Source organism: Aethalodelphis obliquidens, unplaced genomic scaffold (assembly GCF_003676395.1).
Source record: "Aethalodelphis obliquidens isolate GAN/ISIS:26980383/991018 unplaced genomic scaffold, ASM367639v1 scaffold9, whole genome shotgun sequence".
In the NCBI taxonomy this organism is placed as follows: Eukaryota; Metazoa; Chordata; class Mammalia; order Artiodactyla; family Delphinidae; genus Aethalodelphis; species Aethalodelphis obliquidens.
The window spans coordinates 33,991,547-34,014,327 of record NW_020837953.1 but is presented as its reverse complement, the minus strand read 5'-3'; the positions used below and the strand labels follow the sequence as shown (position 1 = coordinate 34,014,327).

At 52.2% G+C, this 22,781-nt stretch overlaps 1 protein-coding gene across 3 annotated transcripts in view; it reads left to right on the top strand.

The window, feature by feature from the left end:
• GRHL3 (grainyhead like transcription factor 3) overlaps positions 1 to 22,004 on the top strand; it is a 35,953-nt gene extending 13,949 nt beyond the window's left edge. For 2 of the 3 annotated variants that reach the window (XM_027109691.1, XM_027109690.1), the window contains exons 3-16: positions 1,052 to 1,113; positions 3,596 to 3,941; positions 4,199 to 4,272; positions 4,732 to 4,885; positions 5,091 to 5,202; positions 6,615 to 6,709; positions 8,943 to 9,101; positions 9,686 to 9,764; positions 9,886 to 10,019; positions 11,792 to 11,826; positions 13,023 to 13,111; positions 13,963 to 14,048; positions 16,495 to 16,559; positions 21,045 to 22,004. In XM_027109691.1, the coding sequence (XP_026965492.1) occupies positions 1,052 to 1,113; positions 3,596 to 3,941; positions 4,199 to 4,272; positions 4,732 to 4,885; positions 5,091 to 5,202; positions 6,615 to 6,709; positions 8,943 to 9,101; positions 9,686 to 9,764; positions 9,886 to 10,019; positions 11,792 to 11,826; positions 13,023 to 13,111; positions 13,963 to 14,048; positions 16,495 to 16,559; positions 21,045 to 21,159 (1,605 nt within the window). In that variant the 3' untranslated portion in view covers positions 21,160 to 22,004. Of the gene's footprint in view, positions 1 to 1,051; positions 1,114 to 3,595; positions 3,942 to 4,198; positions 4,273 to 4,731; positions 4,886 to 5,090; positions 5,203 to 6,614; positions 6,710 to 8,942; positions 9,102 to 9,685; positions 9,765 to 9,885; positions 10,020 to 11,791; positions 11,827 to 13,022; positions 13,112 to 13,962; positions 14,049 to 16,494; positions 16,560 to 20,251 lie in introns of all 3 variants that reach the window. The other variant, XM_027109692.1, reaches the window with a different exon arrangement.
• The last annotated feature ends 777 nt before the right edge of the window (positions 22,005 to 22,781 follow it).

Sequence of the window (22,781 nt, the reverse complement as noted above, 5' to 3'; positions counted from 1 at the left end):
CATGATCTAATGGTGTGGAAAGAGCACCAAGTTGGGAGTTCGAGACCTGTTCCTACCACAAGCTGGCAATGTGGCTTTGGGCAATATAGTCCTAAAGGTGACCACTTACCATTCCTTACTGAATGCTGGTTACTGTGCCGGGCACTCTTCCTCATGCTCTTCCACGGGGTGAGGCTAAGAACCCAGGCACTGGAGTCACTAGGCTGGGTCGGAGACCTTGTTCTGGCTTTATTGGCCTCAGGGAGAAATGACTTGGATGTTCTAAGATACAACAATATTATGATCATAATCATGAAAGGTAACATTTACATAGTCCTCTCCACGTGTCAGGTGCTGGTCTAAACACTCACAACAGTCCCAGGGGTTGGTATTACTATTATTATTCCTGTTTTACAGATGAGAACAATGAGGTGCAGAAAGGTTAAGGGACGCGCAAGATCACACAGCCAATATGTGGCAGATCTAGGAACTAAATCCAATAAGTCCACACTCCTAATCACTAAGATGACGGCTTCTCTTGGCTTCAGTTTCCTCATCCATATAATGGGGATAACATTAGTAGACATCATAGAGTTGTTATAGGGATTAGATTAGAGGACACAGAGAAGGCACATAGCACAGGGTCCAGTGCATAGGAAGTACTCCATTAAAGAACAGTGAACATTATTTTTATTAATAAATCTTCGCAATCCCTTTGAAGTAGAGTTCATAATCCCCCACTTGACATATGAAGAAACTGAATCTCAGAAAAGCACAGTCATTTATCCAGAGTCACACAGCACTTTTAAGTGGTAAAGCTAGAACTTAAGCTAGGCCTGCTTGACTCCAAATTCCATGATTCCTAACTGCTAATCTTGGGGTACTTCTCCCCACTCTGTAACTTGGGGCTCAGACTAAAAGATGGCCTGACAATTCGAAGGACTGGTGGGTTTTCTCCCAGTGACCAAGGTAGCTACCCTGCCCGGCCAAGTCCCCCGCAGGGGGTTGAGGCTCCTAACAGCCAGATCTTACCCAAGAGCTATGCATAAATCCTTGCTTCCTCTCCTCTCAGGGCCCCAAGGAGAAGCGGCTACTATCCTCCAGCACCGGGGGCCGGAACGACCAAGGAAAGAGGTGAGGCTCGCCGGCGCCACCATCTCTGGCCCTTTGCCCTTCCCCACCCCCACCTCTAGGCCCCTTATCCCCTGGGCACAGGAGGTAATCTATTTTAAAGTCAGAAGAAAACAATGAATATAATCCAACCTGGGTTATATTTGTATTTATACCAATGCAATTGTAAAAGGTTTTTAAAATATTTTTATGGAGGAAGGGATCTATGAAGGCAAAAGAGAGTAGGGCCCACAAAATCATAGTGAGACCTTGCCTGAACACACAGACACACACACACACACACACACACACACACATATCCTAGGTGCCTGTAGGCCATGTGAGCTGGAGTTTACTGAAAACAAACTTCAAAGCCATAGTGGTAGAAAAGCCCTGATGGAAGCTTTTCTGTCCTAGCTCCAAAACCCTCCCTGCAGCCTCAAAGGGAGGGGACACCTATGTTCCCGTATTTCTTTCCCTTGGCTCTCTTGGGCCTCTGCCTGGCATTAGTGCCTCGGGGCACTGATGTTCCTTTTCTTGTAGAAAGCAGCCCAGGCCGTGCTCATGGCCAGATGGGCACTGGAAGGGCCCTGCCCCCTTTCTCCATTTTTCCTTTCCCCCCATTGGGCAGGGCTTCTGATGGGAAACCTTCTGGTCTCCTCTCTGCCTTTGAGAACATCCAAACTGCTAAGGCAGGCATTGCGACTCTGGCAGCTGCCTCAGGGCCCCTCCACTGCTAGAAACTGTAGGCTTTGGTTCAGGAGACTTTTCTCAAAACTAATTTTTTAAAATGTTGTTAGCTTTTCTGATTATAAAATAATACCTACTTGTTATAAAATATTCAAACTCTGTAGAAACGTATAAAGTGAAAAAGGAAGGAAGGAAGGAAGGGGAGGAGGGAGGAACGAACCGGTGGATTACATAATATACTTGTTCATCTGAAGAAAATTGTTTATAGGTGTATGACAGTTTTAGGGAAATTATGAATAGACAAGTAGAAAATTATAAAATGAAAAAACTCGTTAATATCATAATTCCAATAACAACAAAAGTTGTTCTAAGAAAAGTTATAGTAAAATATTTGACCAGCCAGGAAACAATATTTATATAATTATAATAATTAAACTACCTATTGTTGTAACTACTTTTAAATTTAGTTTACTTTTTAAAAATAAATTTGGTGTAGTAACAAAATAAATATCCAGGGCTTCCCTGGTGGCGCAGTGGTTGAGAGTCTGCCTGCCGACGCATGGGACACGGGTTCGTGCCCCGGTCCGGGAAGATCCCACATGCCGCAGAGCGGCTGGGCCCGTGAGCCATGGCCGCTGAGCCTGCGCATCTGGAGCCTGTGCTCCGCAACGGGAGAGGCCACAACAGTGAGAGGCCCGCGTACCGCAAAAAAAATAAATAAATAAAAATAAATATCCATGCTGGGGCTGGGCATTGAGAAACAGAAGTATGGTGGTGGGAATGGAAGACTGGCACAATTAAATGAGAGCACCCACTGGTAATAGAATCATCTTATTATAAGGTCTGTGTGTTCACTCAGTGTCTCTGATTATGTGAATCTCTGGGCCTTATGTGTGAAAATAGTCTATCTGGCTCTTTTTTTTTTTTTTTTTTTTTTTTTAAATTTTATTTATTTATTTATTTATGGCTGTGTTGGCTCTTCGTTTCTGTGCGAGGCTTTCTCCAGTTGTGGCAAGTGGGGGCCACTCCTCATCGCGGTGCGCGGGCCTCTCACTATCGCGGCCTCTCTTGTTGCGGAGCACAGGCTCCAGACGCGCAGGCTCAGTAATTATGGCTCACGGGGCTAGTTGCTCCACGGTATGTGAGATCTTCCCAGACCAGGGCTCGAACCCGTGTCCCCTGCATTGGCAGGCAGATTCTCAACCACTGCGCCACCAGGGAAGCCCTATCTGGCTCTTTTGACAACCAAGTGAGGACCATATGTAAAAATTCTTTGGATTCTGTAAAATTAAATGCATTAAAGACACTGTTATTTTTGCTAAAAAATAAATAAAGTAAAAAAGTAAGTTTCTTGTAATCCTACTTCCCTGCCCCCCTTAATAGTTTGGGGTATATCCTTTCAGACCTTTTTCTCAACGTACATTAACTGTACTCACAAATACCCACTCTTGCCCACACCATGGATGACTCAATACGGTTTTTTTAGTGTGGAGACATTTGACTCTGGATAAGAAATAAATAATTAAACCTTCAGTTTTTTTAATTACCAAGTACTGTAACGGATAAAGCAGACATTTGCCCCCTGAACTCTGAGCCTGTACTTGGTTCCATTCTTGACACCCTCCTCCCTGCTTATCCCTGTGACACACTGGCTTGCTGCAGTATCGTGTTTCACACATGTTGGTAAGACCTAACATTACAATGGATTAAAAGAGGTCAGTATGTCAGTGTGATGGTCACCCTCCAATCTAGCCAAGGAACCGCCGCCTCTCAGAGAGAAGAGGTGCACGCACTTATCCCTCCTGTCTCTCCTCAGGTACTACCATGGCATGGAATATGAGATGGACCTCACCCCCCTTGAAAGTCCCACGCACCTCATGAAATTCCTGACAGAGAATGTGTCTGGAGCCCCAGAGTACCCAGATGTGCTCAAGAAGAATAACCTAATGAGCTTGGAGGGGGCTGCACCCACACCGGGCAAGGCAGCTCTCCTCACTCCAGGCCCCAGCAAGCTGGAAGCTGGCTCTGTGGACGGCTACCTGCTGCCCACCAGTGATGTGTATGATAATGGCTCCCTCAGCTCCTTGTTTGAGAGCATTCATGGGGTGCCTCCCACACAGCGCTGGCAGCCTGACAGCACCTTCAAAGATGACCCACAGGAGGTGAGGGCCCACCCCCATATCCCTCACAGCCTCCCTGGGTCTAGTCACACGTGTACAGAAGGAGAGAAGACAGTGAGGCGGTCAGAGCTTTGGAATCCATGGGAGAAAGAGTCCTTGAGCTGAGGCAGGGCTGCCATGTACTGTTGTCCAGGTTGTACACTATACAACATTCACAGTTGTATGCAGTGGCCCTGGGCTGAGGTCCCAGCAGAACTGAATGTGGTCATTTATTTTCTCTGGATTGTGTTTCTCTGCAGTCGCTGCTCTTCCCAGATATCCTGAAAACATCCCCGGAACCGCCATGTCCAGAGGACTATCCCAGCCCCAAGAGGTAAGTCAGCCTCCCTGGACCCTTGGCCACCTGGGCAGTGGGCTGCAGAAAGAACCTACTGTCCCCAGAACAGGCATCGTCAGAGAATGAAAAGAGGGGAGTGAAGGCACATAAAAGAAGAGAGTCATTTCTACATCCCTTTCCTGGGCTGTGACAAGGACCTCAGAGCTCAGCACCCTGTTAGAAAACCAGGGTTCTGTTGTCCTAGTCGTCCCTATAACTTTGTCACCCCTCAGGGGTCTCTGGTTTCCATTAGTCATTATTCAGGAGGATTATGGCTCAACAAAGCCATTAAATAGAAACTCTGAAAAAGAGGAAACTGAGGCCCCAGGAAGTAAAGTGATTTACTGAGGTCACATAATAAGGCCATAGCAGAGCCTTGGGCTTCCTGCCCTACTGCCCTTTGGGATACTCCTGGCTGGAAGCCCAGCCTCACTCTCCTCTCCCTCCTCCCCACAGTGACTTTGAGTACACCCTGGGCTCCCCTAAAGCCATCCACATCAAATCGGGTGAGTCACCCATGGCCTACCTCAACAAGGGCCAGTTCTACCCTGTCACCCTGCGGACCCCAGCGGGCGGCAAAGACCTTGCCTTGTCCTCCAGCAAAGTCAAGGTACTTGGGCAGTAGGTGCGGGGGTCGGGTCAGCCCTGCCTGCCAGGGACCCCAGGGAGAGAGGGTGCTGTTGTATGACTGCCCATTGCCACGGAGTGGGGGAAACTAAGCCAAAGGGCCGGGCCACTTGACCCGGGCTCTGGCAAGGGATGAGGCTGCCTGGGCCTCTTCTGAGGCTGGGGTCACAGTGACTGCTGTGTTGCAGAGTGTGGTCATGGTGGTCTTCGACAACGAGAAGGGCCCGGTGGAGCAGCTGCGCTTCTGGAAGCACTGGCATTCCCGGCAGCCCACCGCCAAGCAGCGGGTCATCGATGTGGGTGAGAGCCCGCCCGAGCCCTCCGTCCCAGTCTCCCTTCCTCTGTCTCACAACACACATACACACACACACACACAAACACACACACACACACACACACACACACACCCCACTTAGGCCTTGCTTGCTGTGCCACTTTTTCCCAGCCCCCTCTGACCTCTGCAGGACTTATTTCTGACTCCAGCCGCCTGCCTGGCCCCTGTCTCCAGGTCGAACGCTGTGAGGTTTGCAGGGATTTGCATCTGTTGGCTGGAAGCAATGACCTCTTTTCTGTGTTGCTTTGGGGTAAACAGGACCCTGGGGACCCTAGTAGTGTCAGATATATACACCCCTGGGATGCTGACCTGCTTGTCCCCATCAGGGGGCTTGGCCGATTGAGACACAAATGCATAACAGTGCAGGCAGTGGGTGATTTGGAAGGCTTGAAGCACAGTGCAAGGGCAGTTCTGCCTTGGAAGCTGGAACCTTTGGGCTTTGTCAGAGGGAAGGGGACGGGGGAAAGGCCTTCTGTGTGTGCCACCTTGTCCCGGGCCCCGAGATGAGTGGGAGGCACAGTCCATCCTCAGATCTCCAGGCTCTGGCTCTATCACTCTCTTCCTGGCTGTGTGACCTGTGTCACCTCCCCTTCCTGGGCCTTGGTTTCTTCAGCTGTCAATTGGGAAAACGGCAGCTGCCCTGCCTGCCTGCAGTGCTGTTTCTGCCTTGGAGCCACGTGTACTAGAGAACATAATACAAATAGGGATGATTCAGATACTTATCTGAGAGGCCAGTTAGTAAAGTGGTTAGGAGCCTGGGTTCAGGAGACAGACAGAGCCGGACTCCAGTCCTTACTCTACCTTTTATTAGCTGTGTGACCCTGGGCAAGTGACCAAACTTCTCTGAGCTTTATTTTCCTCATGTGTAAGCTGAATATTCATAGCATTGTTGTGAGGATTAACTGAAGGCTTGCCATATTGTAAGTGTTCAATAAATGACAGTAGTACCATCATGTATTTAATATGACTAGTTCAATACTAGTAGTACTGGTACTACGACTGTTACTATGGCTATTACTACCACTATTACTGTGATTATTACTACTACTACTACTGCTTTGTCTGGGAGATGTCCTAAATCACAATCCCATGAAAAGTATAAGCTCCACCACAAAATCATGAGGGCCCTGGCCTAGCTGGCAAAGTGAAGGAGTCCCTCTGGAGTTTGGACAGATCTGCTTCTCAGGCTGGACCTCAGTTTTTCCACCTGTAGCCCAGGGCACAATTACTAATTTCCTCCCTGCATTGAAGCATGGTCCTTGGGGGAGAGGATACAAGTCCCTGCCAAGAACAAGGCCCACCCCCTAAATGACCCCTCCCCATGGGGCCCCCAAATCCCTTCCCTTCTGACGCTCCTTCTGGTCTCCTGTGGTTTCAGCTGACTGCAAAGAAAACTTCAACACTGTGCAGCACATCGAGGAGGTGGCGTATAACGCACTGTCCTTCGTGTGGAACGTCAACGAGGAGGCCAAGGTCAGTGCTGGGGCCATGGCCAGGACGGGGCTAGGCTGCCAGGAAGTCCCCATCCTGGGAAAAGGCCTTACCTGTACCTAGGATTGTGGCAGCTGCTCCGATGAGGGCACCAGTGGAGGAGGCAGGATACATAGTGGTGGAGAAGCCAGAAACGCTAGGCCCACTTCCCAGCTCTGTGACCTTGGACAGATGCCTTAGCTGAAAATTGGGGTGTAACCATAGCACCAACTGATAGGTTGGCGTGAGGATCGGGTGAGATAAGGAAAAGGTAGAGCACAGCCTGGCACATGAGCAGTGGCAGTTGTTAATTAATCCAATCCACCTATTTACCAGGTAGGAAAACTAAGCCTTGTGCGTGGCCACACGGCAAGCTGCCGCTGACGCCGGGTCTCCTGACTTGTGGGCTAGTGCAGAGTGTTGCAGGAGAAGTGCTTTGGAGTCTGGTAGATGAGGGCTTAAACCCATGACCTCACTTCTGAGCGCATAGGAAGGGAAGAATAATCTGCCTCCTAGAGCTGTGGTGAAGATCCTATGAGATCACGCACGTCAAAGAGACAGGCACGATGCCAGGCCCATCGGACAGGCCTGAGAAATGGAGCCTCTGGTGATTCTTTTTCACACCAGTGATTAAGCCGTTTAGTGCTTGAGACCAGACTTGAAGTCACCTGTGCTGCAGTGTCCCTCTGTGTCTTGGTTTTCTGTTTGGACAAGTGGCATCATGGAAAGAGCACTAGTCTGCGTGTTGGGGACTCGAGTTGGGTAACCCTGGGCCTGTCCCTTCACCTACCTGGGCCAGACTTACCCCATCAGACCAAGGTTGGGTCTGGCTCTTGGCAAGGGCCTTTCTGGCCTAGAAAAGCTGGGGACCTAATCCCTGTCTCCCTGGTTTGCCTCATGGGGTGGCCCAGGCTGCCTGGAGAAAATGGAGGTGAAGGGACTCTGAAAACAACAAAGGGAGGCACAAAGGCGAGGGATTATTATTATTCAAACAGACACCAGGGACTGGGGGAGGAGCTGGGGCCTCCAGTTCAGGGAGGGGGGGAATGAGTTTCGTGGGAAGGGAGAGGTGGGTTTCGGTTGGGATTTTCTCACAGCCTCTTAAGCCCCCAGGCTTGGGTCTTTCTCAGGCGTGAGCTGGGTGGGGGCTGCATTAGGGCTGAGCTGGCTGAGGGGGAGGTATGTCTGGCATGCACCTGTGGGCCTGGCCCCCCCAGCCAGGGAAGGAAGGGGGTCTGCTCAGGTACCACACCCCACCCCTACTTGTGCAAGTCAGGGTCATTTCCAAGGGAAATGCCCCAAGGAACAGGGGCCAGCCTGGAGTGGGGTCTGGCCTAGGGTCCCACAGAGGAGTCAGCAGTAGGCAATCACTAGGTGAGCTTGCCAAGTGATGCCCAACTAAGACTGACCCCAGACTGCCATTAGCTGCACATAGGCTTCAGGTTGAGACTCCAACTGTCCCACTTACAACAACAGTTACAAAATATCCAAGCCCCCTAGGTGTTCTGCCAGCCTCACAGCCACAAGAGGTAGGTTTAATTGTCCCCATTTTGCAGATAAAGAAACTGAGGCCCGTGAGATTAAAGGACTTATCCAAAGCCACATGGCTTGAGTGGCAGAGGTCTAAGTGGCCCGATGTCCAGGCTCATTCCACCACGCCGCCCTGCCCAACTCCCTGTGGAAACGTTAACAAGTCACGTCCATGCTCAGAGCCTCCATTTCCTCAGCTGTACAATGGGGGTGCCTGGTTCACCTATGGCTAGAGCTGGTGGTTGCCGTGCATACGGGCAGTGTCTCACTCGCTGTGGCCCAGGGCCAGCAGGAAAGCGGTCTTGTGGAGCTGGCGGGGAGGGAGATTTGGCCGTTCTCTACCTCCTTGCTCTGAGTCGCAAAAAAATGGGCTCTGGATTTTAAGCTCCTAAAGGACCCTTAGTCTCCCTCCCAGGGCCTTGATCCTTTGGGCTGCCCTTGGCAACCTAGTGAAAGCTGCATTGTCCACTGATGAGGACCTGAGCCCAAACTCTGGTTCCCTTATACATTCCCTGTGTCGCCTTGGGACAGCTGCCACCCCTCTCTGAGCATCAGTTTCCCCGTCTGTAAAAGAGAGGTGGTGATGTTTGCCTTCCAGGGGCGTTGTGAAATTAAGGGTGACCGCCGGGCACACAGTAGGCTCCATAATTATACAGGGTGGCCTGGTGACCCAGGTCAGCTGTTTAGCTCCCTCTTCTGTCCTCAGGTGTTTATCGGCATCAACTGTCTCAGCACAGACTTCTCCTCGCAGAAGGGGGTGAAGGGTGTCCCCCTGAACCTGCAGGTCGACACCTACGACTGTGGCTCGGGTACTGAGCGCCTGGTACACCGAGCTGTCTGCCAGATCAAGATCTTTTGTGACAAGGTGGCTGCGGTGGACCCTCTGCTGGGCCCTGGGGGGGAGAAGGGCCAGCCCCCACCTGTGCATCCTCCCCAGCCATTCTGGGCGTGTCTGTCTCTGTTTTTTGCTCTCTGAATGTCTCTCCTGTGTGCTTGTCATTCGTCTGTCTTGGTTTCTCTATGTATATTTTCCTCTGCTCTCTGCATTTCTGTCTCTCATCCCTTCCTCTTTCTGAAGACCTCTTTCTAGATCTCTGTAAATAGTTCTTCAGGTTTCTTTGTGTCTGTCTGTCTTTTTCACATTTCTCATTCTTCTTATCTCTCTCCGAGTCCCTTTCTCTTTTCTGTTTCTCTCTCTGTTCCTCTCTCCCCACACCTCTTTGTCTCTCTCAATTTCTTCTTTCTCTGTCTTTCTATTTCTCTGTCTCTCATGGTCTACCTGACCTCAGGGCTGGGCTGCACTGGGCTGGGCCGAGTGCTGGTACCTTCCCATCTCCTGGTCTCACTCTGGGGAGAAAGCAACACCAGAGGGCTGGCCCACATTTAAGAGGCAAAGCAGCCAGCCCCTCCCAAGACCATTGGTGACCACCTTTCCCTTATCCCCCACAGGGAGCGGAAAGGAAGATGCGGGATGATGAGCGGAAGCAGTTCCGGAGGAAGGTCAAGTGCCCCGACTCCAGCAACAGTGGTCAGTGGGGATGGGTCACAACGGGGCAGGGTTGGGGTTAAGGGTATAGGAGACTAGAGGGCAGTGGTCGGAGGCATAAATGGAGGGACTTCACGGGACAATGCCTTCCTTTTCCCATCAGGCATCAAGGGCTCCCTGCTATCCGGCTTCAGGGGCAATGAGACCACCTACCTGCGGCCTGAGGCAGACCTGGAGACCCCGCCAGTGCTGTTCATCCCCAACGTGCACTTCTCTGGCCTGCAGCGACCTGGAGGGGTGAGGGTCTTGGGCTGAGAGAGGGTTGTGGCCCCTGGGTGGGGTTGTCTTAGCACAGACCAGCAGGGAGCAACCTGCTACTCAGCCATTACAGGCCAATTTAGATGTTGATAGGTCCTGATATCATCAAATTATCTTTATTGAATCCCAGGGAACTAAAAAAATGTATATATGGCCATATAACTTCAGTGACCTTTTCTACTGAAGAGAAGAATGTTAATAAAGAAATGGACCTCATACCCATCGAAATGTTCACTCCTGGAGCACACACAGGGCAGGTTTCTAATATCAGGGTCCCAAGTTAGACTGTAGCCGCATCAAAGCTGGGTGGATAATAATCGTCACAGCAACACCTGTGAGCGCTCACTTTCCTCCAGGCGCTGCTCTAAGTGCTTTCCATGCATTATCTCCTTTAGCCCTCACTACCTCCCTGTGTTGCTAATACAATTCTCCCTGGATTCATGGCATGGAAATTGAGGCTTTGAGACCAAACTTACATAGGACGTGGCAGAGCCAGGATTGGGACCCAGGCAACCTGGCTTCAGAAACAGTGCCCGTTACCATGAGTTACACCACCTCTCAACACAGGGAGCCGTTTACCAAGCACCTTGACCGGCCCGCGGTGCTGGGCCCAGCCTTTTGCTGCATTGTCTCATTTCCCCTCACCTCACCTGGGCAGCCCAGCCCAGCCATCCTTTGAGGTAGAGACTGCTATTCCCATTTTCCAGGCAAGGTCACTCAACAAGTCAGTGGCAGAATCAAGACCCCAGAGCCTGTCTGTGAGTTTGCTTCCATATTAAACAATCTGACTGTTGCCTTCCACTGAGCTCCCACCGTTTAGGTGGGAATGTTTGCAGAAATGGCCCTCGGTGTACGGATGTGTTCAGTGCAGTGACTTCAAACAATAAGATAGATTATGGTGCTGAAAGAGCAGCCAGTCCTGAGGTCAGCCCTGGCTCACATTCAAAGCCTCCTCTGTGTCTGCTGCACCCCCTTCGCTGCCCTGAAGTAGTTCTGTGGCCCCCACAGCCCAGGAGGCTGCATTAACCCACTCTCTCTCCCCAACCAGAGGCCTCAAGTAGGGAGATGACCACTTGGGCTCAAAGCTCCCTGTGGGAGGAAGAAGTGGGGCGCCAGTGCTTGTGCCTGTGAGCCTGAGAGAGGGCACCAGGGGTGTGGGAAGGCAGAGAGCCCGGTTCTGAGCCACAGTTCTGCCCCCATGGTGGTCCCCCAGCGACCCTGCCCTCTCGGGGCCTGGGTGTCCTACCTCACGGGGCTGGTGATGGCTGCACCAGGTAGTACAGTGCCAGGCACACATGAGGGTTCAGAAAGACTGCCTCTTCCCCCTCCACTTCTTTTGCCTCAGCTCCAACTACCTAGTTACCAGCTGCAGGACAGTCTGCAGTTCCAGCCCTTCTGGGCCTGCTGGGGCTCAGATGGGACTCGCTGATTCTGCCACCCTTTCCTTAGCACCTCGTGTGTCCGCTGAGTCCTGACTCATCCAGCTGGGGCTTGGCGCCTCCTTTCAACTCAAGGTCTCGGCTCACTTGAGGGCACACGTCTGAGCAGAATGAGCTAGAAAGCCACTGAAGCTGCATTCCCCCGTATCTAGAAAGCCACTGAAGCTGCATTCCCCCGTATCTAGAAAGCCATTGAAGCTGCATTCCCCCGTATCTCCCCACAAAGATTGTTCATCCCAGAAAGCCTCCAGCAGCTGAGGGCTACTCTCATCTTCCTGTATGTGATGGAAAATGTCTTTCTCTTCATTGCAGGCAGTGCCCTCAGCAGGACACGGCACCTCCAACAGGTACGGAGAGAAGCAGCCAGGGGCCTCATCTCCCGGCCTGTCCCCCCTTTACTGCTCGTAAGCTCCCAGCCTGCCCTTCCCTTTGCTGTCCCCCAAGCCAGAGGCTGGGCCCGGAGGAAGCAGCCTTGAGACTCTGCCCCCAACCCCCAAGCTAGACTCATGCTCCTTTCTCACTGAAATTGCCTGAGTTTTTATGGGTTTGTTTTATTTGAAAAGTTGGAGAATCTTTGGCGAGACACCTGCTTGTAAAATGGGAAAGAGAAAGCCTCTGAGATGGTGGTACAGATTCGGAGAGTAGGGAGGGGAGCTGTGTGGGAGGACTTAGGGGAATCAACCCCGTGTCCCCTCCCCCCACACCCACCAGACTCCAGGAGGCCAAGGGGGTGGCCAGGGCCCCTTGGCCCTTCAGTCCAGGATGGACCTGCACGTCCCTCCCTCTGTCAGCCACAGTCCCTTCACCTCTTCAAGCCTCAGCTAGAAATCTGTCAAAGGAGGAAAATGGCCTCATGAGAATGAGGCAGATGTGAGAAGCGGCATGTAACAGAATCTTTGTAAATGGGAAAGTACTTTATGAAGATCGTGTATTGTTGATATCAGTCTCCTCCTTATAAAGAAGAAGTACTTTTCATAAGGTTCTTTCACACCAAATTATGTCACTTATTACCTCACAACAGCTCCAGTGAGTCAGGCAAGCAGGGGTTATTGCTCTACTTTATAGATGAGGAAACTGAGGCTCAGAGGAAGTGAAATGACTTGTCCAAGGTCACACAGCTTTTAGGAAGCAGAGGCAGCCTGGAAGCTAAGTCTGACTTACTCTAAAATCCACAAGCCTCCCTCCTCCCACTGACTCACGTCCAACTTGATTCTTTCAAAAAAGAATACTATTGATGATGAAACAATAGTCCATATTTATGGAGGGCCTACCGTGTGTCACACACTGTTCTAAAAGCAGTGTGCATTATCTCCTTCCGCCTCACAACTTTATGCAGCACCCTGCTATAGATGGGGACACTGAGGGGCTGTCACCCTGCTAGTGAGGGGCAGGGCTGGGATTTAAACCCATGCAGTCCAACTCCAGAACCTGCTCCTGTAACCTCTGTCCCACTGCTTTGTGCCCACCCTCATAGGGTCTTCTTCACCTCTGGGGCCCCTCAGACTCTGGGTTCCTCACAGGTCTCTCCCTGCCATCCCCACAGGCTGCCTCTGAAGCGTACCTGCTCACCCTTCACCGAGGAGTTTGAGCCTCTGCCCTCCAAACAGGCCAAGGAAGATGATCTACAGAGAGGTAGCCTCACTCCCACCCCGTCTGTCCTCTGATCCCAGCCCCAGCCCTCCATGAGGCCTCCCCAAAGCCTCAGACTGATTCTGGTCCAGGCAGCCAGGGCAGTGCCCACCCCAGTGGGGAGAGCACGAGGGGCTGCTTTACTCCCTGGAGTTTGGGTCTGGGCCAGGATTTGAGTGAGGGGTGGAGCGGGTAAGGAGGGCATCCAGGGTGCTTGGAGGGACAGCCACGGAGCTGGGGGGCTTCTGCCTCTGACCTTGTTTGAACGTGGGCATCCTGGGGCAGCTGGTAAGGCAACAGGCTCATGATGTTGGGCAGGTCCTCCCCACTTTCTCTAATGGGGGTAGGAGTGGGGTGGGTTTTCAATACCTGGCTTTCTGTCTTTGACACAGTAAGTCTGTGACTTCCTGAGAGAGGGGTGCTCTAGCTGACCATCAGGAAGAAACCAACCAGCAAGCAGGATCAGAAGCTTCCAGCAGCCTGGAACTGAGCCTTGCACCCCACTTGGTGTTCTATCAATACTGCCCACAGCAACTCTGTGAAATAGTGGGCGGAGCTGTCTCCATTTTCCATCTGGAAAAAATGAGGCTCAATGATATTAAAAGAACTTCTTCAGGGTCACAGAGCTGGCAGGTGGCAGAGCAGGGATTCAAACCCACCAAAATCAGCAAAGTCTGAGCAAGTGTGTGGGACCCGCAGAGCCAGGTGGGGTGTTTCCCAGCTGGGTACACACCCTCAGCAAGGATTTGCTCTTTTTGCAGAAATCAATCTTAGGTTACAAATAATATTTTTTAAGATTCTCCCACCCCCAGATGTTCCCTTGCACCACTAAAAGCCACCCCTTTGCTTCTCAGTGCTGTTGTACGTGCGGAGAGAGACTGAGGAGGTGTTTGATGCCCTCATGTTGAAGACCCCGGACCTGAAGGGCCTGAGGAGTGCGGTAAGAGGCCTTGTGGACCCTGGCCGTGGCCCTCTCTGCACTCCCATCTCCCCCGACTCTTCGCCATATAGTTCCGATTTCCCACAGGAAGACTCTGGGAAGGAATATGCTGGAACGCTGGCTTTCTGGTGGCCCATCCGTCCCACCCATCTGAGGGCGCCTGTGGGGCCCGGCTGGTGGAGGTGTGCCTCTGAGATGTTATCTCCCAGCCAGAACCCGGGCTCCACCCTGGGAGTCGCACACACCATAAATCCTCCTTAATCTGATGGCTGCTGTCTGACAGGCCAGAGCTTTTTGTTGGCTTTGCAAACCTGTTTCTATTTTAATGGGAATGAAACCCCAAAAGGCCAGGCCCCAGAGATACCCTTTTTTCTTTCCCAGAGGGCCTCATTCCTCCAGCTTGTGGTTGGACGGGGGGCGCTGGCTGGGGCGGCTGAAGGTGGTGTCTGGTCAAGGAGACCTTCCCCAACCCCCCAAACCGCCAGAGAGCAGGTGAAACAGCCCCGAACAAAATCCACGGCAGCTTTGTGGTTCAGCTAAAAACTGAGCAAACACAGCCTCCGCCAGGGCCAGCTGTGTTTCAAGGTCGAACCACACAGAAAAGCCAGCTGGTTCTAAGATGTCAGGTTGGGGAAGGGAAAATGAATCAAGTGATAACATAGCTATCTTTTATTGAAGCCCCACTACGTGTCAGGCATCTTGTCAGGCGTGCTGCATTCGCTAGCTCACCATATTCTCTTAACAGCCCTGAAAAGTGGGTGCTATTAGGTCAGGTGACTTGCCAAGGTAACTAGAAGTGACAGAGCTGAGGTTCCAGCCCAAGCTCTCTCCACTCGGCTGTGTTATCCTGTTCTCTTCACATAGCATCAGCCCTGCTTGGCACCAGCCCCAGGAAGTTGGGCTCGCAAAAGGCCATTAATGTCACTAGAACATAGACTCAGAATCTTTGGGTTGGACAGTACCTTAAAGGGTCAGCTCCCATCTGGTGCCCCAGCTCTCTCCTCAGTGGCTCTTCCAAGTGGGCACCCACTCTTGACTTGCATACTTCAGGGGTGGAGAGCTCATCGCTTTGGGGACAGCCATACAATGCAGTTGTCTTTGTACAACATATAGTTAGGAAGCTCCTAAGTTCTTGCTTAGACTGACTTGAGATCTTCCTGATAGCCTCTAGCCACATTGCCTGCCATTAAGATAAGCAGTCTAAGAACTTTTCTTGCCTGGAGAGATCTCTGTCAAGGCAGAGACCGGTTGAGGAGCTGAATCGGCTCCTCTTCCTGAAAGGCCCAGAGAGGACAACCTCAGCCTGAAGCTTGTTGCTTGCCGCTCCCTGCAGCTCCAAGGCAGCCAGTAGTACTAACCAGCGGCATTTGACCGAGCTTTCCCCAGGGATGGCGCTGGGCCGGGCCCTTGACGTAAGCGTCTCAATTCCTGTGCAGAACCACCTGTGTGTACATCCCATCATGGCGCCCATTTTACACATGAGGAAACTGAGGCTCCATGAAGTAAGGTGACTTGTTCAGAGTTCTGCAACCCCAGGTGGTGGAACTGGAACCAGACCAGTTCTGTCCGCCCCACGGGAGACTTCAGGAGGTCTGGGGAGAAATGGCTGACTCTGTGTGAGCTCAGCCAGGTTGCTGAGGCCTCTGAGCTGCAATTTCCTCACTTGTAGACTAAGCTCCAATGTTCTGGGATGTGATGGGGGCGGGAAATCTGGGTTCTAGGCTAGGCCTTGTGTGCATACCTTATCTTCTTCAAGTTCAGCACCCTCACCCATCAGATGGGGTAAATAATTCCTGCTAGAAAGAGAAAGTGTTTGGGTTATCCACCCCTCCCCCCACAGCAGGACAGGAGCATCCCTGTCGCACCACTTCTGAAGTAATAATGACCATTTATTTGAGCACTGACATTTATTTAGTACATACCAGGAACCGTCCTAAGTGTTTTACATAGACCAATTCATTTAATTCTGTCAACAACCCTATGAGCTAGGCACCATTTCCATCTCCACGAGTGGTTTGCACAGCTGGTCAGCTAGCTGGTGAGTGGGGAGCTCCCAGCACTGGAACAATCCAGTCTGATGATAGGCAAGGATTGAGGGAAATGGCAGATGACCTTTGGAATAGTTTACGACCACCAAACATGCTGTTGGTCAAGAGTTTGTTGTGATATGGGAAGGCTTATAACATACAATGATAAGTAAAACTATCTACGTGGGATATAAAAATACCCGTGTACATGGCCAAAAGACAGGAAGGAATACACTCAGATGTTATTAGTGTTTATCTCTGGGATACAGGATTATGGATGAGTTATAATTTTCTTCACTGTATTTTTCTACAATATGGGTATATATTTTATAATCAGGAAATTAAAAGTCATGATAGAAAAGACTGGTATAAACCCAGTTTGGGCCGCAGATGGTGAATCTCCTGTCATTCTCTTCCAGATCTCTGAGAAGTATGGGTTCCCTGAGGAGAACATTTACAAAGTCTACAAGAAATGCAAGCGGGGGTAAGTGCCCAGCACACCTCTCCCTCCTCACATCCCCACCCTGCCCCTTTCCCTCTAAAATGTTGGCTCAGGGAGCTCCCAGAAGGTTCGCCCTGCCTGGCAGAGGCCTGCTGCTCGGAGCTGAGCTGTGTTTGTACTTGGCTTTGTGGAGAGGTAGAGGCGATGTGGAGTTGGGGTGGAGAGCGCCCTATCAGGCCAAGGCCACCTGCAGAGACCAGACACTGATCACTGTTGGGAAGGAAAGGAGTGGGAGCCGGATGCAAGGGTCTTCATACGCCACCTACTCAGGGGGAAAGGGAAGCACAGGGCCACATGTCAGGAATAACCAAGGTAACCAAGTCATTTGACTATAATGGTAATGATGAGGGTGACGACTATCTTCACTTAACCACCTACTACGTGCCACATACTAGGCTAAGCTTATCTCATTATCTCATTTAACCCTCATGGGTTAAACCCTCATTTAACCCATACCGTGAGGTAGATACCATTACACACATTTTACAGATAGGGAAGTTGAGGCTCAGAGGTGATAAGCAATGTTCAGAGGGGCAGGAGCAGTGGAGGAAAGACACAGAAGCAGAAGGGCCCAGCAAAGTTGCTACCGGCTGAATCAGAGGGTCCGAGAAAGAAATGGCTGGCGATGAGTCTGGGAAGGGAACTGTGATTGGATGTCATTTTTTTTTTTTAATTTATTTTTGGCTGTGTTGGGTCTTCATTCCTGTGCAAGGGTTTTCTCTAGTTGCGGTGAGCGGGGGCCACTCTTCATTGCGGTGCGCGGGCCTCTCACTATCGCGGCCTCCCTTGTTGCGGAGCACAGGCTCCAGATGCGCAGGCTCAGTAGTTGTGGCTCATGGGCCCATTTGCTCTGCAGCATGTGGGGTCCTCCCAGACCAGGGCTTGAACCCGTGTCCCCTGCATTAGCAGGCAGACTCTCAACCACTGCGCCACCAGGGAACCAGGGAAGCCCCCTGGACGTCATTTTGAGGGAGCCCAGCCAGGGATGCTCCACAGGCCTCCTCCATCTTCAAGTCTGGATAAGGCAGGAAGGAGTAAAGCTTTACCTTCCAGGGGGCTGGGCAGTGACTGCCACCTGCCATGGGCTCCAGAGGATTAGTGCTAAGGACCACAGTAGCCTCTGCTTTCTGACCAGGAGATCTCTCCTTGGCAGGGGTGGCATGGGGGGGTGGAGTTGGAGGGCCACGTGGTGACGGCCCTCCCAGGCTTCCACCCCCCGTCAGAGCCAGTGAGCCGGGCCTCTGCAGCCCTTGCTGCCTAGGTCGCTTCACCAGCCCAGCATGGGGGCCCCTGTGCAGTGAGGAATCATGACTGCCATTACCTGCCTAGAGGACCCTGGACTAGGGCCCTGGGAAACACGCCCAGCCCCTCCCCGCCCCCAAACAGCTTGGACTGACCCTCCAGCTCCGGACAGCCTGAGACTAAGTCCCCCTGAGCTCTTCCTGGAAGGTGCTCAGGCTTTGCCCTGGGGCTACTGTCTGTGGCTCTTCTTTCAGGGGACTGCAAACTGACGCATGTTTTGTACTCAAGCTGAGGGCCATCCAGTCAGGCCCAGGGGCCACCTCCTTCCTCACAGACAGGCCTCCTTCCCTCCCCTTTTTGGCTCCCACCCAGCCTCCCATAGAAGGGTCGGCGGTGGGGGGAAGGTGTGCAGCCCTGCAGCCCCTGGGAAAGGATCGTTTGGTTTTGGTTGTATGAATGTCTAGGGTTCTTTGTGTATTTTTTTCCTTCCAAGTTTCGGTTTCAAACTGGGAACTGGAGCTCACATGCTCTGTGGAGCGGAATCCACCTCATAGCGGAGGGCAGGCTCTGCTTTGCCCAGACAAGCCCAGCCCCACTTCCCCTTTGGTGCCAGTGTCCACACCCCCTGGCTGCCACCCCACCTGCCACTGCCGTCCTCTCGTACAGTTCCCACCTCAGGCTGCGCTGAGGGGCTGGGAAATGCCTTGTGTGTGATTGCGTACAAAGATGCCCCATAGCCCCACTGGCGGAGCTGCAAGTCTTTCCCTTAAGCCCCAGCCAGATATTTCAACTATAATTATGATAACTTCCATTTGTGGAGCACTTCCTACATGCCACGCGCTGGGTTAAGGAACTCCCAAGCATCATCTCGTTGACCGTTTGAATTTGGTATGATTATTTCTACAGATGAGGAAACTGGGGTTCGGGATAGTCCCAGGGTTACAAAGTTAGTAATGGCAGGAGCAAGCATGGCCTGTCTAAAGCCCATGCACGCACCCACTGTTTTATCTTGCCTCCTGCTTGTTCCCTTAACCGCTAAGCAATGTGCAAATAAAGGCTGTGGCCAGGCCAGCAGATTTATATTTGCCCAGCTCTATAGCCCAGGGCATCACCCAGCGGCCCTTCAGAAGCACCCACACCCCATACACACCCCAGCTATGAAACCTCAGGCCTAGAATTGTCTGCGATGCCTAAATGAGAAGAATCCCCCAAAAAACCTGTTGGGAGAGCAGAGGCAGGCTCATCTGCTGCTTCCCTCATCTGAGGAACAGGAAACTGTAATCACTGGCTTCGTTTATTTTCACAGAACCCTCCAGAAAGTCCTCTGGACAAAGGTAGATACAATCAGCTTTACAAGCACCACTGAGTGTGCTTGAAAGATTAACAAATACATTGTTTTTGCTGGCGGCTGGCCAGGGGTTCTATGCGAACTAGGACAGAAGACAGCCAGAAGCTGGCAAGTGACAGGAGGCCCCATTCTGGGACAGCGGCTCCTGACAAGCCCCTGCCTCTAGGGCCCGGTTGTCATTGACCTCTGAGAGAAACGGGTCTGTGGGCCTGTGTGGGATCCCCTGTGCGCGGGCATGCGCTCCGGGCCTTCTGGGAGGCCCTGCCTGAGAGTAGGCCTTCAAGTTAGTGCACGTAGGGCACTCAGTAAATGCCACTGTAGGAGACGAACAAAAGCACCATCACCGACAAAGCACCCACCCCTCTGCCCCAGCCCTGGTCTCCTCTGGTCTGTTCCCAGCCGGCAGCTCCCAGACAAAGATCCCTCTGTGAAATGAAGGCACTGCACACAGGACCCAGGGAAGCAGGATCTTATAATTAGATGCTGGCAGTCAGCACCCAGGCCTTGGAGCCTGAGCCCAGACCTCCTTCCAGAAAGCAGCGGCTGCTTGGTGCCACTGCAGAGACGACTGGACATGGGCCGCAGGCTTCAGCCTACTGCTGTCTCCATCACACCTCCTGGTCTGGGGGATGCGGGGTGGGGGGACAAAGCCACTGCCTCTCCTGGGGTCCCCGGGGAAAGCAGACGGCTGGCTACCTGCCAGGAGTAGTAGTCTGGGATTCTCACCGCCCTCCCTCCCGTCCCACTTAAATAATCTTGCCTTATCTTGAACTCTTCCCCAGCCCTGGATTTTCCCTTCCTTTTATATGCCACTCCCTAACTTATAATTACAGGGTTTTGGGTTTTGTTGTTGTTTTTCTAAAAAAATGATGCAGTGGAAAGAGACAAAAGTCCAGATTCAAATTCCAGTTCTGCCGTCTCTTAACTGTGTGATCCCAGGCAAATGACTTTGCTCAGCTGCCCCGTCTGTGAACCGGGCTAATACGGTTATAAGGACCCATTCTCCCGGGCCCGAGTAGATTCAAAACTCCTGGAGGGCGGGACCTAGGATCTCTATGTGGCCCTTGTTTTTGTTTGGAGCAAGGTCTTGAACATGGAAAGACCTCAGCAGATGCTGGTGAAGTGGATGGAGGGGTGGATGGAGGAAAACACCTGCCCCATTACAAAGAGGAAGCTGCTGTGCTCAGGTCAGGTCACAGCCCGGTGGGTCCTTCACTGGGGAGGCAGCTCCTAGAGGGGTGCCCTTGGCTACACTATGGCTTTGACCCTCTGCAGAGGGCCACACCCACAGAGGCTCTGTCCCTCTCAGGTTGGCCTAGGTCCTTGCCTGAAGACTGTGGGGGGAGAGAGCCAAGCCCCTCAAGTCCACGATGCCATCCCTGAGATTTCAGCTTCCTGGGGTGAAACCGAGGGGGCCTTGCGTGGCACCTGCTTGTGGGTCAGGCGGGCACATCTGAGTGCCACATCGCAGCCTCCTGCTGAACCCAAACCTCACGGGTCCACCCGCCATGCCTGCTGCACTTGAACTCACTCCGCGTCCGAGTGGTCAGTCTGGCCTGGTGACTAAGGCGCACTGCGCTGGTTGTGTCCGCGCTCGTGTGTGTGAGGAGAGGCAATCTGGTGCAGTAGGTGGGCGTGGCTGCCAGCAGGCCTGGGTTTGAGTTGGGCTCGGCCACTGGGAATTGTGTCCTTCCCTGTAAAGTGGGACAGTGAGTGCCCACCTTGTGGGTTGTTATGAGGGTCAGAGAGAAAGTCCAAGAGGTGCCTGAAGTGCTGAGGCGCCCGATAGGTAGCAGCCATTACTGTCCCCCTTTACTCAGAGGCCCTGTAAACAAGGGGCCCAGCCCATTCTACACACACCTTCTCTTCTCTTCCAGAATCTTGGTCAACATGGACAACAACATCATTCAGCATTACAGCAACCACGTCGCCTTCCTGCTGGACATGGGGGAGCTTGACGGCAAGATTCAGATCATCCTTAAGGAGCTGTGAGCCCTGGGCGCCCACAGCCTCAGACCTCTCGAAGTGGACCCCAGGCGAGGAGCCAGCTGGGAAGTGGCCCCGCGCCACACACAACCTCTCCGCATGCCTCAGTGCTGTTACTTGAATGCCTTCCCTGAGGGAAGAGGCCCTCAAGTCACAGACCCACAGACGTCAAGGCCAGGAAGGGACCTGGGAGGTGTCCTGATCCGAACCCTCATCTCATGCTTGAATCTATTCTCTGAACTTCCGGCCAGGGCCTGCCCAGCCAGAGACAGTGTCATGTTGGTTAACAAGCCCAGCAGGCTGTTTCCTCCTCGGAAGACCTTCTCTACAGCCCCTCTCCTGCGGGCTGCCGTTCAGATGGGGGAAGTGGGCCCTGTCTCCCCAAGCTGACTTCACTCTTCCCGTTCTTGACTCTTCCATCAACTTCAGACCAATGAGTCCTCACCCTTTGGTCAGTTGTTAACTTGAAAACACTTGATTTCTAGTGCAAATGACTTTTGAAAGACACTGTAGTGGATATACTCTCCTCATAGATGTACTTCCTCAACACCAGACAGCAGTCAGAGCCGGCCGACTGGAACGAAGTGGCCTCGGTGTCAAACGACCGCCATGCCTGCTCACTACTGTATACATTTCTTATTTACAATTTTCATTTATGTTTTATATATATATAAGTATATATTGTATATATATGCAACATTTTATATTTTTCATGGATATGTTTTTATCATTTCAAAAAATGTGTATTTCACATTTCTTGGATTTTTTTTTTAGCTGTTATTCAGTTATGCATTTTGTATACTCGTATGGTATTTAGTAATAAAATTCTACGTATGTATTACTTCAAATGCTACACTAGTTCCTTTTGTGAAAGTCTTCCAGAAGGAGAGGGTGAAAGTAAACAAGGCCTCTCTCCTTCTCTATCCTGTAAGTGGTTTGCCTCGAACTTGAAGGGTGCTGGTAAGTGCTGGGCCCTGGTGAAGCAGAGATGCCGCCATGGAAGGCGGCCGAGTCCTGATGCCCAGCCTGTCCTGTGCGGCCCGTCCTGTGCGGCCCGTCCTGTGCAGCCCGTCCTGTGCGGCCCGTCCTGTGTGGCCCGTCCTGTGTGGCCCATCCTGTGTGGCCCGTCCTGTGCGGCCCATCCTGTGTGGCCCGTCCTGTGTGGCCTGTCCTGTGTGGCCCGTCCTGTGTGCTGTCCTCTGTGGCCTGTCCTGTGTGGCCCGTCCTGTGTGGCCCATCCTGTGTGGCCTGTCCTGTGTGGCCTGTCCTGCGTGGTCCCACAGGCTGAACGTTATGACGTCAGGATCACTGACTCTGGAGGGGAAGAAGTCCCAGGATGCCCTTGCCAAGGACCTCACAGCTGGGGCAGTGGGCAGAGCCCAGGGCCGGGAGCCGTGTGACCACACTCTCCTGCCAGTTCTGCCCCCATGCTCTCGACCAACTCACTTTTCCTGTTGCCGGCTCCTACCCACTCACAGACGCGATCCAGCCGTCTCTCCCCGACTCTGAGGTCAGTGACGTCCTGTCGGTATGTTGGAGGGAGTGTTTACACCGCAGGAATTGACAAATGCTACAAGTCAAGGCCTTATTTTCCCTAGAGAACAAATGGCAAGTCAGAGCTTCCTCCC